The sequence below is a fragment of the Desmodus rotundus genome, chromosome 9 (genome assembly GCF_022682495.2).
Source record: "Desmodus rotundus isolate HL8 chromosome 9, HLdesRot8A.1, whole genome shotgun sequence".
In the NCBI taxonomy this organism is placed as follows: domain Eukaryota; kingdom Metazoa; phylum Chordata; class Mammalia; order Chiroptera; family Phyllostomidae; genus Desmodus; species Desmodus rotundus.
Window position 1 is genome coordinate 38,834,104 of NC_071395.1, and position 15,334 is coordinate 38,849,437.

At 55.6% G+C, this 15,334-nt stretch overlaps 2 protein-coding genes across 2 annotated transcripts; one reads left to right on the top strand and one right to left on the bottom strand.

The window, feature by feature from the left end:
• GIPC3 (GIPC PDZ domain containing family member 3) lies at positions 1-2,854 on the top strand. Its single transcript, XM_024569239.3, has 6 exons — positions 1-380; positions 1,062-1,247; positions 1,365-1,545; positions 1,970-2,082; positions 2,352-2,433; positions 2,557-2,854. The coding sequence occupies exons 1-6, from the start codon at positions 156-158 to the stop codon at positions 2,706-2,708; spliced, it is 939 nt and encodes a 312-aa protein (XP_024425007.2). The 5' UTR covers positions 1-155; the 3' UTR covers positions 2,709-2,854.
• A 2,843-nt stretch (positions 2,855-5,697) lies between these two features.
• TBXA2R (thromboxane A2 receptor) lies at positions 5,698-15,008 on the bottom strand. The gene is made up of 3 exons (XM_024568589.4): positions 14,335-15,008; positions 8,979-9,844; positions 5,698-7,389 (listed from the first exon to the last, which is right to left on the bottom strand). Exons 2-3 carry the CDS (start codon positions 9,762-9,764, stop codon positions 7,135-7,137), a joined length of 1,041 nt encoding a protein of 346 aa, XP_024424357.1. The 5' UTR covers positions 9,765-9,844; positions 14,335-15,008; the 3' UTR covers positions 5,698-7,134.
• Positions 15,009-15,334: the final 326 nt, after the last annotated feature.

Sequence of the window (15,334 nt, forward strand, 5' to 3'; positions counted from 1 at the left end):
CTGCGGTGTCGCCTTCCTAGGCGGCTCGGGTTCCTGGATCCCCTTACCCGGGCAGCTCGGCTGTCGCGCCCTGGGCCGGGGGAGGGGAGGCCGCAGGAAGCAGCGGATCCGGCTGCAGCGGAGGCGGTGGCCCGGGTGGCCTAGCTCCTCTGGCCATGGAAAGCGCAGCGGCCCGCGAGACCCCGGGGGCAGAGGCCACGCGCCCGCCCGCGCCCCCTCCCTCGCCCTCCGAGCCCCCGGCGGCGCCCCGCGCCCGCCCGCGCCTAGTTTTCCGCACGCAGCTGGCGCACGGCAGCCCCACGGGCAAGATCGAGGGCTTCACCAACGTCCGCGAACTCTACGCCAAGATCGCCGAGGCCTTCGGGATAGCGCCCACCGAGGTGAGGACCCCCGGACCCCCCACTCCCAGATGGGGGGCCCTATCTCCATATCTCAGAGACGCACCTCTCAGATCTGGTGGCGCCCATACCCTGGGGACGCCCCCTTTGAGCGCCCTGAACAAAGATGATCAGGCCTTAGCGTGGTGAGTCCCCAGATCGTTCGCATCCAGCTGAGGTGGATAGCAGACCGCAGGGAAGCGCACGCATGGTTCCTGGGCGCGGCTGTGGGGCTTGGGTTCTTGGCAGCTCCTTTCCAGGTGATACGTCGGAGGTGCCCTGGGTAATAGGCTGGGCTGCAGAGCGGTGCGTCTTGCAACTCCCAGGGGGCGCCAGCGGATGCAGAACGGCCTGGAAAAGATGGTGGGGGAAGGAGAGTCAGGGCACCAAAGGATTAAAACTGAAAGTCCGGGGTTGGGAAACAGGGTTGGGGAGGGGGTTCCTCTGCCCACAGCCTCCTTCTCACCCTGCTCCTCTTTCTGGGGTTCTGTTTTCTCGTCTCCCGCCGCATTCTGAAGATCCTGTGGGCTGGATTCCTGGGCACCAGAGGACTGGGCCAGTTTCATGCCTCTTTGTGCTTTGGTTTCCCTGCCAGGCCCATGAGCCCATTTCCAGGGGGTTCCACACGGACAGTGGGGAATGAGCTCTCTCATTAATTCTGGGCTCCCCCTCCCCTCGGGACAGATCTTATTCTGCACCCTAAACAGCCACAAAGTGGACATGCAGAAGCTCCTGGGCGGCCAGATAGGGTTGGAGGACTTTATCTTCGCACATGTGCGCGGCGAGACCAAGGAGGTGGAGGTCACTAAGACGGAGGATGCCCTGGGGCTGACCATCACGGACAACGGGGCCGGATACGCCTTTATCAAGGTGCCCACGGTGGGGGGTGGGGGAGGCAACCTTCCAGGTGCTCCATGACCTGGGGTGAGTCACTGGTCTAGTGGGCTCTGTGGAGGTGGCGCCTCAAGTGACTCTGGGTCCCTGCAGAGGATCAAGGAGGGCAGCATCATCAACAGGATCGAAGCCGTGTGTGTGGGCGATAGCATCGAGGCCATCAACGACCACTCTATCGTTGGCTGCCGCCACTACGAAGTCGCCAAGATGCTCCGTGAGCTGCCCAAGGCCCAGCCCTTCACCCTACGCCTGGTGCAGCCCAAGAGAGCCTTCGGTGAGGGCCACTTGTGGCCTCGGGGACAGGAGTGGGGGTGGGGGAGCTCTTGTGGAAATGGGTTCTCCGGATGCTGGGGACAGCAGAGAGTGGGGGGATGGAACAGGATGGGAGATTCTAGATGCCTCTGGTGACATGACAGGAAACCTCTGGCACCGTGTCAGGAACAGGTAGGCAGTTTCTGTATTGTTTTAGTCTATCTGGGGGTGGGGGGAGTGGAGGAAGATCGAGAAAGGATGAGGAGGTGTTTAGATCTATTTTGTCACGTGGCTGGGAGCTTTGAAAGAGCTGCTGTAAGGCTCCTGACACAGGAGGCCTTTAAAGGGTGAGACAGTTGTAGAAAGTCTGTGCTCAGGTTTTCCAGTGTTTACAAAGAACGGATCTTCCCAGAACACATGCCCCTCCACCACTCTGTCCCCTCCAGATATGATCAGCCAGAGGAGCCGTAGTAGCAAATGCCCCGTGGAAGCAAAAGTGACCAGCGGGCGGGAGACGCTGCGGCTTCGTTCTGGGGGGGCTGCCACAGTAGAGGAAGTGGTGAGTGAAAGGGAGGGGGGTCTTCAGGGGCTCTTGTACCTAGAGCTCCACTGCTGAGTCAGTGTGACCGTGGGTAAGACCTCTCTTGCCCAGCCTCAGTTTCTCCACCTGCAAAATGGGTCTCCGTGGTGAGACAGGGCGATAGTGGTGTGAAGAAGCATTGATACGTGAGGTCCCAGCCAGCTCTCACCCAAGGGGTGGGGCCTTGAGAGGAGGCTGTGCTATAGGGATCTGAGGTTCCCCTCTGTTTTGTCCCCTTATGTCCCCAGCCCAGTGAATTTGAGGAGGAGGCGTCTCGGAGGGTGGATGACCTGCTGGAGAGTTACATGGGCATTCGGGACCCAGAGCTGGGTAAGGGGCCAGGGTAAGCCGGTTGACCCTGGGGGGAGGCCAGCCCACGGGGAGGAGGTGGGGGTCCCAAGGGGAAGTTGGGGTCCCAGAGCACCTTACTCACTTCCCCTCTTGCTTCGGCAGCGTCCACCATGGTGGAGACGTCCAAGAAGACAGTGAGCGTTCAGGAGTTTGCACGCCATTTAGACTCCGTCTTGGGCGAGTTCGCCTTCCCGGACGAGTTTGTGGTGGAGGTGTGGGCCGCCATCGGCGAGGCCAAGGAGGCCTGTGGCTAGTCTGCCCTGGGGCTGAGCGCAGCCCCAGTCCAGAGCCCAGCCCCCCTCCCCAGCCTTGCCAGCAGATTTCCGAAGCCCAGCCCTGCTCCATAGCTCAGCTCAGATCTGAGACCCAGCGCCCCTCTAGAGCCCAGGTCATCTCTGAGACTGAGGTCCCCTCTAGAACCCATACCAGTTCTGAGACCAAACCTAGTTCTGAGACCAAGCCCTGCTCTAGAACTCAGCCCTCCTCTAGAACCCAGGCTAGCTCTGAGACCAAGTTCAACTCCAGAACCCATACCAGTTCTGAGATCAAGCCCAGCTCTGAGGCCAAGCCCAGCTCTGAGACGAAGCCCAGCTCTAGAACCAAGCTCAGTTCTGACACCAAGCCCAGCTCTGAGACTAAGCTCTGTTCTAGACCCCAGGCCAGCTCTGAAACTAAGTTCATCTCCAAAATACCATCCAGTTCTGTGACCCAACCCAGCTCCAGAACCCAGCCCTCATCTAGAATCCAGGACCGCTCTGAGGCTAAGTCTAGCTCTGGCCTTAAGTCAAGTTCTGGAACACAGACAAGTTTTAAGACCCAGCCCAGCTCTGCGATCAATGCCAGTTTCGGAAGCCAGCCCAGCTCTACGACCAAGCCCTGCCATAAAATTCAACATGACTCTGGGGCACAAGACAGCTCCGTGACACAGCCGTACCCGGATACCCAGCCTCGCTTGGGAACCCCAGTCAGTTCTGAAACCCAGGGGAGACTCTCCAACTCAGGACCCAAAGACAGCTCCCAAACCCAACCCCACTCACAAACCCAGACCAGCTCAGGAACCCGGATGCATGCGGCAGCTCAGTCCAGACCCAGACCCCAGCCCTGCTCTAAAACCCAGTTTTACTTAAGCACCCACCCCCACTCTGAGGCCCAGTCCAGCTCCAGCAATGAGTCCAGCTCAGACACTGAACCCAGCTCTAGATCCCAGCCTAGTGCTACGACCAGGCCCATCTCCAGAATTCAGACAAGCCCTGGAACCTCATCCATCTCTGAGGGAAGACCTGTCTCCCCCGCTCAGCCTGACACCGGTCCACACTCTCACTGCAGTACACAGACCAGCATTAGAATGCCATCCAGCTCTGGGACCCAGACCAACTTCAAGGACTGGCTAATTTCCAGAGCTCCGTCCAGACCAGGCACCCAACCCAGCTCTAGAACTCACCTCAGTTCTGGAGGACAGCCTGGCGCTGGAATCTCATCCAGCTCCAAAACACAGTCAGTTGCTGAGACTCAGTTGGGTTCCAGAATACAGCTAAACTTTGGAATCCAATCTAGTCCTGGAACCCAGACCAGTGCAGCAACAGACCTAAGCTCCACAGCTCCGTCTAGCTCTAAGAGCAGGCCGAGCTCTAAGACCCAGCCCTGCAAGGCTCAATCAGCTTCTCGGACTCCACTTGTCTTGGAAACCCTGCCAAGTTCTAGACACCAGCTCCAGGCCACAACCCAAGGCAGCTCTGGTGTTGAGCCAGACTCTGTGAAGCAGATCAACTCTGCAACTCAGCTCACCTCTAGAGTTCAGTTCAGCTCTGAGACTCAACTCAACTCTGAATCCCAGATCAGTTCGAGAATACAGCCCAGCTCTGGGACCCACCTTAGTTCCAGAACCCAGCCTGTTTCTGGAGCTCAACCCAGTGTCAGAACCCAGACAAGCTCTGGAACCCAGCTTGACTCTGAGACCCAGCCCAGCTCGGGAGCCCAGACCAGTGCAACCATTCTGCCCAGCTCTGAAACCCAGCTCAGTTCCAGAAGACAGTTTAGTACCAGGATTCAATTTAGCTCTGAGACCCAGACCAGTTCAAGAATGCAGCCCAGCTTTGGAACACACGTCAAGTCCAGAACCCAGCCTGTTCCGGGGACCCAAACCAGTTCCAGAACCCAGACCAGTTTTGGAATGCAGCTCAGATCTGAGACCCAGCCCAACTCTGGAGCCCAGGACAATGCAAGAATGCAGCCCAGCTCTGGATCCCGGCTCAGTTCCAGAACCCAGGCCGGCTCCAGGATTCAGTTCAGCTCTGAGACCCAGCCCAGTTCTGAAAGCCAGACCAGTTTAAACACTGAGCCCCATTCTAGAATCCACCATAGTTCCAGAACTCAGCCTATTTCTGAAACCCAGTCCAGGTCCAGAACCCAGACCAGCTTAGGAATCCAGCTCAGCTCTAGAAATGGTTTTTGCCCACAGACCCCTGGCCTTGACCCTAGAACCCAGCCTGATCCCATTCCCCCAACTCGACCTCAGCCCCCAGGCCCACCACCCAGAGCCCCTGCTCCAGCCCCTAGCAAAGTCTCTCAGCCTCAGCCCCAGCCCCATGATCTGGTACATGGAACCCAGGCCAGCACTGGCCAGGGCAGAAGCCCATTGGCTTCCCACCTGGCCCCACCATCACAGACCCCTTTGGCTCCCAAGAAACCAGCCCTTTTCCCCAAGCCCCAGCTGGGACCCCATAAGTCCACTCCACCCACTGTATCTGTCATCCCTAGTTCTGCCTCCAGGGTGGCCCTCCTTCGGTCCCAGCCCCCTGCACCCCCAGCTCAAGAGCACGCCCCTTCTCCCACCCTTAGGGAGTCAGGAACTGCTCTGCAGGGGTCAGAGCCCCTTCCCCCTGTCAGGGAGCTGTAGCTTGGGGGTTACATAGTTTTGGCCCCTGGTGGACCCCACCCTCTCTCCTTCCTCTCCCAGTTCAGGTCCCCCAGAAGCAGCAGGTGACCTCATTCCCCCACAGGTGAAGGGAGGGAGAATGGAAACGGGCTTCAGTTTCATGGGGCTTGGCTCTGGGAGGTGTAAGCAGATCCCAGGTCTGTGGAGGGGAAAGGGAGGGGCAGGGAATGGTTTGCTCTTCATGTACCTTGAGGGCTCATGGGAATAAAGGCGCATCCCACCCCTGCAGCCAGGTGTGTCCTGTTTCTTTTTTAAATTTTAATCCTTTCTAAAAAAGATTTTATTTATTTATTTTTAGAGAGAGGAGAAGGAGAGGGAGGGAAACATTGATGTGAGAGAGAAACATCAATGGGTTGCCCCTTGTATACACCCCGACCAGGACCGACCAAGCAACCCAGGCGTGTGCCCTGACTGGGAACTGAACTGGCGAGCTTTTGCTTCGTGGGAAGGCTCCGACTAACTGAGCAGCACCGCCCAGGGCCGGGGGTGAGGGTTTTGAGGGAGTTTGGGGGAAAGCAGAGGAAGCAACAGGCATGAGGTTCTAGGCAGCTATGACAACACTGGCTGCTTCTTAAGTTCCTGCTGTGTGCCAGGTGCTTTACAAACACTCACTGTGCATGTATTCATGCACTCGCACGTACATGGCGCTCCTCAAAAGCTCATTCATTCTTCCATTCAATCAGTCTTTATTGAGCGCCTACTATGGGCCAGGTGCTGTTTGTTCAAGGCACTGGGAGTCTAGGTGGTAGGTGGATGAGCGGCTGAACGATACGCTTATGAGGGAATGACTCCATCTAGAGTGGAGGACACAGGCATCATTCCATGGTCTTGTGTGTGTCTCTCCCTTTCTTTCCTTTTTTTAAAAAGATTTTATTTATTTATTTTTTAGAGAGAGGGGAAGGGAAGGAGAAAGAGAGGGAGAGAAACATCGGTGTGTGGTTGCCTCTAGTGTGCCCCCTACTGGGGACCCAGCCTACAAGTCAGGCATGTGCCCTGACTGGTAATTGAACCGGGGACCCTTTAGTTTGCAGGCCAGTGCCCAATCCACTGAGTCACACCAGCGAGGGCTCTCCTTTTATTTTCCTCATCTGCAAAATGGGTTTAATACCAGGACCCTCTCTAGGGGCTGTAGGGAGGGTTCTGGGAGATCTGACTTAATAAAGGATACGGGGAGAGGAAACAGAACACGGTCTCACCCTCTCTGCCCTCCCCCTGTCCTGTTCTCAGCTGCTACGTGGTTGGATAGCAATATGATGCACCAAACTTCAATAAATGCCGACTGACTCCCAGACTCAAAGGAAAATAAAGCCGGGCTGAGATGTATTTTTGCAAAAGAGGGGGTGTCCTTTCCATTTACATTCAATCTTTTCTACACAGAGCCTTCTCGGGTTGGGGAGTCAAAGGGGATCAACTGTCCCTCAGAAAACAGGTCATATTTAGTGGTCAGAATCCCCAATTTCCTGAGGACTTCTGAAGGGAAGGCTTACAAGTCTGATTTCCTCCAGACACCCCCTTACAGCCCCATTCACCCTTCCTGGAGTTGGGAGGGGCTGAGAGAAGAGAGGGGCCTTGGGAAAGGGGATCAGGGAAGAGTTGGGGGGTCCTCAGGGATGATGGATAGCTTACAATCCTGCCACTCAAACTCTGTCCCTCCTGGACTTCAGAATGGGCAGATGTGACTGTCAGGGAGGACCGAGGTTGAATGGGGGACGTGCTGGCAGGGCACTCTGTCCGGCTGTCCGGCCCTATGCCACGGTGGGCCTCCGGCTGAACTGGGGCTGCATTGACAATGACCTGGTCGACCTGGTCTGGGCACTGAGGCCAGGGTGGAGGCGCCGGATCACAGCCCGGCGGAACAGGATGTACACCCAGGGGTCCAGGATCTGGTTCCAGGTGGCCACACGCAGGTAAATGAGCAGCTGTTTCTCTGTGGCTTCAGACAGCTGTCCAGCTGCGTCCATGGCTGGCGGGCTCTGCAGCACTGTCTGGGCGATGAAGACCTGTCAAGGGCCAGAGCAGTTAGCCAGGCGTCAGGCCAGCCTCCGGCCCCGCCCCTCCACCAGCACAGAGTGAGTACTGATTATCGCTGCTTTGCTCTGTGAGTACTGATGATCACTGCTTTGCGACCTTCGGTCTGAGCTTGAGCTTATTAAAGATTTTATTCATTTTCAGAGAGAGGGGAGGGGAAGACAAGGAGAGAAGGCAATCAATGTGTGGTTGCCTCTGGCTCACCCCATCCTGGGGACCTGGCCTGCAACCCAGGCATGTGCCCTGACCGTGAATCCAACCAGAGACCCTTTGGTTCCCAGTCCATGCTCAATCCACTGAGCCACACCAGCCAGGGCTCTGGGCTCGTTGCTGTGGCCCCAGAACAGCACTCTTTCCAGCTTCTGCCCTGGGCACAACTAAGTGGTGGGAAAGGCTTGCAGGTGCGAACAGTTGGAGTTGCCATCACAGCCAGCTTTATTCTAGTGAACATTTTATCTTTTATAAACATTTCATAACATTATAAAATTACAGTATTAAAATGTATGTGAAATGATTTAATTTCATGTTATCTAGTTTTCTTCAAGGGATTTTGCATATATTAAATTTTATATTTTATAAATTTTATGAAAAGTAAGTTTATATTCAATTCTTAGATTAAATTATTTTAATATATTTTATTAAATATTGGATTTTACATTTAATATTACATAATATATCATTTAAGTTAGATATAAACAATTGTATAATAAAATGTAATTAATAATTAATACATTAATTATTATATATAGTTTAAAAAGTGTGTAATTATATAATGTGTAATATAATTATGTAACTAAGTATTATATGATTGACATAACTATTAAGTATTAATAACATAATTATAGTTATATATTATATAGTACTTAATTCGATCATATAAAATATGTAACTATATATTATATGATAATTGATATAACTATTAATTATACTACAAGAATTAATTATAATGTATAACCATTATAATAGAAAATTATGCTAAATACAGTTTAATTCATATTATAATAAATGTATTATATTAAAATTCTATAATATCAAAATAAATTATTAGCTCTGGCTGATGTAGCTCAGTGGATTGAGCATGGGCTGTGAACCAAAGGGTTGTCGGTTCGATTCCCAGTCAGGGCACATGCCTGGGTTGCAGGCCAGGTCCCCAGTGGGGGATGTGTGAGAGGCAACCACACATCGATGTTTCTCTCCCTCTCTTTCTCCTTCCCTTCCCCTCTCTAAAAATAAATAAATAAAATCTTTAAAGGAAAAGAGAAAATCCTTTAAAAAGTAAATAAATCCTTTAAAATTCTACTAAAAATGGTTTCTAAGCGCTATTGTGTGCTGGACGAGGCTGGGGACACTGCCGGGGACAAGACGTCCTGTCCTGCCCCAGTTTGCTGTGTCTGGCTCATGAGCTCCTCCAGGAAGGTCATCCCCATGTGGGCCCTGGGACACGTGTCCATGTTTTCTCAGACGGACAAGAACCTGAGGGTTGAAATTCATTCTGGGTGGATGGAGGCCCAGTCACCACGGACGGTGGGAGCCCAGGGCAGACCCTACACTGGCCACTCACCAGCAGCGGCATCCAGCAGACACTGGCCACCACCATGATGCCCGTGAGTTGAGCCATCATCTCAACCTCGCAATCCCGTGGGCGCTGCTGGGCGGCCTCCTGCCCGTAGTACACGTGGCACAGAGTGGCCACGCTGATGGTATTGAGCAGGAAGGACAGCCCCACTGAGAAGCTGCCGAGGAGCGCAAACAGCAAGCCGAAGGCCACGTCTCCAGGCTCACGGCCCAGTGTGAGGAAGCACCAGGAGCCTGGGTACTGCACAGTGTAGCGGCCCACACCCAGCAGGGGCAGTAGGCCCAGCACCAGCGCGGTGACCCACACCAGCCCCACGGTGGTCCAGGCGCGACGCTGCGAAGTAGCCGCAGGGCGCGAGAAGGGTCGTGTGATACCCAGGTAGCGCTCCGAGGCCATGGCAACCCCCAGCAGCAGTGGGCACAGGCCGAAGAAGATCATGACCACACCCATGAAGCGGCAGAGGTGGCAGCTCGGGTCCACGGAGTGCCAGTCAAAGAGGTTGGCATGCTGGGACACCACAATGGCACCGGTGATGAACAGCCCCATGAAGTCGGTGAGGACAAGGCCACAGAGGAAGGTGAGGAAGGAGGATCGCGTCTGGGAGCTGCCCTGTCGCGCGCCTGCCAGCACCGTCAGGGCCAGCAGGTTGGAGGCCAGGCCCACCAGGCAGAAGGAGGCAGCAAACCAGGGAGAGGCGATCATGCGCCGCTCCTCCAGCGTGATGTTTGTTGGCCGGAAACAGGGCCCCAGAGAACTACCGTTGGGCCACATGGCACTGGAGCAGAGTGGAGGGGTCACCACCCCATCGAGCTGAGGCTGAAGGGGGCAGGTTGGCACTGCCTCTGGCACACCTGGTAGGGGCAGAGAGATGATTTGCTGGTGATTGATTCTGAATTTTTTTAATTGATTATTTTTAGAGAGAGAGAGAAGAAGGGAGAGGGAGAGAGAGAGAGAAAGAGAGAAACATCGATTTGTTGTTCCACTTACTTATGCATTCAGTGGTTGTTTCTTGTATGTGCCTTGACCGGGGAACCAAACCCACAACCTTGGCGCATTGGGACGATGCTCTAACCAACTGAGCTACCCAGCCAGAGCTTCATTCTGCATTTTAATCTCAATGGCCCTGGTGATCTCCTATACAACCTTCAATACCCCACCTCAAATAACCCCCTTTTAAGGAAGCCTTTCCTGACTTACCTTATTCCGCACACATAAGTTGTACTGTTATTACAGTACTACCTCCTGCTCTGTCCTGCCCCCGAATCAATAACCTTCAAGGTTAGGACCAGTGCTGTCTCCCCTGGTACCCCTGGAGGACACCAGTTAGTATCTGCTGAAGAGAAGGGCCAAGAAGCTCCAGGTTGGAACTCCAGCCCTGGCGCCCGTTGTGTGACCCCAAGCAAGTCTCTTCTCTCTGAGTTTCTGTTTCCCTGCCGGTCTCTCATCCAAGCCCGTGGTGGGCTGCAGCATGCAGGACAGATTTTGGCCACAGTAAGACAGGACGAGTCGGTGAGAGAGGGGGCTGGCTGTCAGCCAGAGGTCACTGGCCTCCGTACTGGCCCTGAGCTCAGCTTCGTGGGTCAGAATTTCTTGTGGATACGTGAGGGTGAGGCCCCACCCCACTGGTGTTTTAGAGAGATCCTTCCTTACACATGTTGAAATCATATTCTTGTTTTTAAGTATTTCTTAATTTTTTGAAATCATGTGTATTTTTTTCCCTATTTCATGGCATTGCTTTATTTTGTTTTTATTCCTCACCTGAGGATATGTTTTATTGATTATAGAAAAGAAGGAAGAGAGTGCAAGAGAGAGACCTTGATGTGAGATAAAAACATCAATCAGTTGCCTCCTGTATGCGCCCTGACCGGGGATCGAACCTGAAACCTAAGTATGTGCCCTGACCGGGAATCGAACCTGCAATCCTTTGGTGTATGGGAGGATGCTCCATCCAACTGAGCAACCTGGCCAGGGCTCATGGCATTGCTTACATAATAAGAAATAAACCCAGAAATCCAGTTCCATTCTAGGAACAAAACACTGCTCATTTGGAGTGACAGGTTCCCCAGGGATGGGCTATACAAGGCAACAGGAGGGACCCACTACCCAGTGTGGGGCTGGCAGAGAAAACCGGAGAGACATCTGCGCTTGGCTAATGCAGGTGTGGACAAATCGGCCAGAGATGGGGATGTCCAGTAGCAATAAAATGAGAACATTCAAAAAACAGCTCCCAGTTCCAAAAACGGACACACCAGGGAAGGCAGAAAGCCACCCAGGGAGGTGGGACTAGCACCCATCCCACAGCCTCCTGCCTTAGGCACATCCCACAAGTCATCTTTGTGCTGGCATGGAGGGTGCACCCAGCGGAGGGATCAGAGTGGGCAATGGTGGGGAGGCGGGACCGCGGGAGGAACAGGGACGGAGGGGCCAAGCACTTGAAGCTCATAAAGGTCCTATGATGGTTTGCTTTTTGCAGAGTGGACAAACGGAGGCACAGAGAGGTTAACTAACTTGTTCAAGGTCACACAGCCCAGCCCAAGCCAATCGGAAATTTACACTCGGGCTTCATTACACACAATGTGTGTCAGTGACTCAAAATCCTGGTCTTGGAATGGAGGCCCGCGCCAGGTGGCTGTGGGGTTCACAGTCACTGGAATTTTCTCTAAGGGAGGATAACATTTTCTAAAAAGTTGATCAGACCCGATTCAAATCCTGGCTTTGCCACATACCTTCTCACTAACCTTGGCTCCTCATGTCCCCGCTCTGAGCCTCTGTTTCCCTCCCTGTAAAATGGGGCTCACGGTAGAAATGAGTTCATCTGGGTACAGGGCTTAGCACACTGTAGGTGTTCAATTCCTGCAAATGTGCCCAGCAGGCGGCCACCAGCCCTCACTCCCCCGACCTCCCTAATCGGGCTCCTTGGCCCAGCCCCTCAGCTCCACAGCTCCTTATCTGGTCTCATAAATTATTGAGCTCCTGACGGCTGCCCTGAACTTCCATCCCAGGCTGAGTGCCAAGGCCATGGCCGCTTTGTGGTGGCGGGGCCTCGAATGGGAAAACTAAGGCCTGGGGAGCTGGGTTGGGCAGAGGGAGTGCTTTCCATGGTGACCGGTGACCTTAGCCCTCCACTCTGGGCCCGGGGTGTGCTCTTTGCCATCTCAGATTTGACCTGCACTTGAATTCCTCCTGGAACAGGGCACTGCCTCCCTCGAGAGCTGGTATGTGCCGTTTCTGAACATTTCTGGGGACTTGGGCTGTGACTGCAGCTACTGCCCTGGCCTCTGCCTGGAATGACTGCCAGCCCCTCGTGGGTCTCATGGTCCCCTTGTCCCTACCTTCCTGTGAGAGCTCCTGTACCATTCACTCACCCGAGACACACCCCCCTGAGATATCCTCATGCCTCCCACATCTGGGAACAAACCTGTGACTCAGAGCCCGTGGCCTGGGGGAGGCTGGAAACTGGCAGGAATCCCTCTGGCCACAGCCTGCGGTTTCCAGTCCCCCCTCCCATGGGCTTAGGTGATAGGGGCTAGCTATCTCAAGTTTCCCAGGCAAGCTGGCCAGTAGAGACACCTGGCAAGGCCTCCCTTCCCCTCCCACATTGGCCAGGAGAGTAGGCAGGGCCCCTAACCTACAGAGGACCATTCTCATCCCAGTCACAGGCCCAAGAAGCAGCATGGTGTGTCCTTTGGTGGAATCCATCTCCCTCTCTGTGCCTCATGGGAGGCATGGGCTCCAGATTCCCACCCCAGATGTGCTGGACAAACCCAGGATTCCATGGCTTAGAGTGAGGAGCTTTAGACTTTGAAGGGCCAGGATTCTGGAATTTGAATGAGCTCCCAGTTCTGAAAACTGGAAGGCCTCCAGAGCCTAGAATTTCAAGGGGCTGAGGTTCCAGAACTTCGACGAGAGTTTGGCTGGGTCCTGGGTTCCAGCAATCTGTCTCTGCAACTGGCTCCTCACTGGAGGCTGAACGGTGGACAGGACTCCCCCACTGCCCAGTGGAATGTGATTCTTTGTTTCCCAAGTATCAGGCCTCGCCTCTGCCTGACCACAGTTATTGCCCTCCCTACTCTCCTCCCCCATCTCCATCAAGCTATCTATCTCTCTACAAGTCCCCTTCCACTCAACACCCCACCCCCTAGCCTGCCCCCCGTCCCCACACCCTGGGCCCTCCCAGCGTTCCCAAGGGGCATGCTATCTCAGACAAGCTCAGCTGGAAGTCCCTGATCTGCCACTGTTGGGGGGAGGGGCACTCCACATTGCTGAGCTTCAGTTTCCCTTTCTGTGAAATGGGAACAGCGAGGACGCCAACTTGCCCGCTGGCATTCTGGATTGCTTTTCCAGGCCTGCTTTGCTCCGGCCGAGGAGCCTTTGCCTCAGCTGTGCCTGGTGTGACCTTCCTGCCCCTGGCAGTGTTCACAAGTGTAACTCCTGGTCAGTCACACAGGGCCTGATCCTGCGTGTGACCTCCGCCAGCTCTGCCCCTCGGCCTGTTTCCCACGTTTCCTCTCTTCTAACTGCTAGAGAGTCCAGGAGACCAACGATACCCTTTGGCATGAAAGTGCAGGGTCCAGGCTAGTACCTGCATCAGGCAGCCCCAGCCCAGGCCTGAAGCACACTCAGCTGCCCGTGGACCCCCTCCACACCTCTGTGAGGCCACGGACACCCACACAGACACGCACGTAAAGGCAGAGCTGGCGGCAGTCCCCAGGCCCACCCCCAACTCCCCTCACCACAAGGCTCAGTTTCCGGGATCTTTTCCTGTTTGTGACACTAACCAGGACCCCACCCAAGAGAGTACAGTGAGTCTAACTAGGTAGGAGCTGAACCGTGGCCCAGACTCATGGGGTCCCTCTGAGCCTCAGTTTCTAATTTGTTCAATAGGTTTCTGAGAAGCACTCATGGCTCAGGGCTGTCAGGAAGGCCAAAAGAGGGGGCAGCTGTGAGTTGAGGGAGGGGACCCAGGCCCTCTGGCCAGCGGTTACTGATGGACACAGAGTTACCGCGATCATGTGAACCCATCATTGCAAGCACACACACACTCACGCCCAGCCACACCCTCCCTGGGGCACCACAGGGCCCTAAATGTCCCCGTACAGACTCACGGAAACCCACACCCAAGCACATGCTTGACTACACTCGCCTGCACACTGGCCAGGGCAGGCAGCAGAAGGGCAAAGCCGCTCTCCAGGCACAGACCTGGTCTTAACTCCCCAGGACACCCAGAACCTGGCTGCTGTCACCACTCAGGGTGACACGCCCACCGCAGGGCAGGGCACTGCAGGAAACACTCCAGCAACACCTGTCCACTCTCACGCCCCGCCCCTAAACTGGACCTCACCTGGCGATGATGAATGGATGGGGCAGCTGGTGTTGCCGCGCTGTCCGGGAGCCCGAGCAGGGAGGACAGGAGTGAGGGCGCTAGTCCGGGCCCGGGGTCGGGGAGGGACGGACGGAGCTGGGCAACCTGGCCTCCCGGGGAAACCAAGTCACGGTGGGGGCGGGCCCACAGAGGACCTGGGGGTTGCCACGTCTCCAGAGGCACAGGACGCCCGGTGCGCGGGGTGCCGGGAAGCAGGAAGGGCTAGGTCCCCTCTGAGGCTGGAAGGGGGTCCTTGGAGGCTAAAAATAGCCGGGGTCGGGCCCCGCTTCACAGACAGCACCCTGTCGGTCTCTACCCTCTTCTCTCGCGGTCTCCGTCCTTCCCTTCGTCTGCTTCTCATCAGCCCCTCCCCCCTGCTGTAGCCACGCCCCTCAGGTCCCCGCCTGGCTGATGGGGGTCAGCGGGCAGCCCCCAGCCCCCGAGGAGACTGCGCAGCCTCCTGGGAAAGGGACATCCGCGGGACACCAGGTCACAGGGGCAGGGGTGTAGTGGCCTGCCTCCAGGAGCTCCCGCGGCATTATTCATGGTCTGGGCAGCACCGGAGGCCCGGAGGGGGCGGGCATGTTCTGGGTAGGCAGGGTCAGCTTCCCAGGGTGCCCAGACCCCCACTCAGGCTGAGAGCTGGTGAACCCGCTCAGGTTGGGTCTGGCACACAGTAGGTAGGTTTGGGGCCCCTGCCAGGGCTGGGGATTGGGGGTGCAGGCTGTTTAGAGAGGAGGGGCGACAAGACTCTCCTGCCAGCAGCTTGGGGGGCAGCCTCATGAGGCAGGCCTTCCTGGAGCAGGTGAGTGGAGAGGCTGTGGTGACTGAGGGAGAGTGCACTGCCGAGCGGAGCCAGTGAGACACAGGCTGAGAGATGGCGCTGGGGCCAGGGATAGGACAGCCTGCAGTCTGGGTGGGGAGGTTGCTTCCCCCACCCACACCACCCCCCAGTGCGGGGAGGGGGAAGGCCTGGAGT

Excerpts from the sequence above, each read along its gene's own strand:
- GIPC3 (XM_024569239.3), top strand. The coding sequence starts at position 156 with ATGGAAAGCGCAGCGGCCCGCGAGACCCCGGGGGCAGAGGCCACGCGC. Across the intron at positions 1,248-1,364 it reads CCGGATACGCCTTTATCAAG|AGGATCAAGGAGGGCAGCAT; the intron begins GTGCCCACGGTG and ends GGGTCCCTGCAG. Across the intron at positions 2,083-2,351 it reads CTGCCACAGTAGAGGAAGTG|CCCAGTGAATTTGAGGAGGA; the intron begins GTGAGTGAAAGG and ends TTATGTCCCCAG.
- TBXA2R (XM_024568589.4), bottom strand. The coding sequence starts at position 9,764 with ATGTGGCCCAACGGTAGTTCTCTGGGGCCCTGTTTCCGGCCAACAAAC. Across the intron at positions 7,390-8,978 it reads TCTGCTGGATGCCGCTGCTG|GTCTTCATCGCCCAGACAGT; the intron begins GTGAGTGGCCAG and ends GGCCCTTGACAG.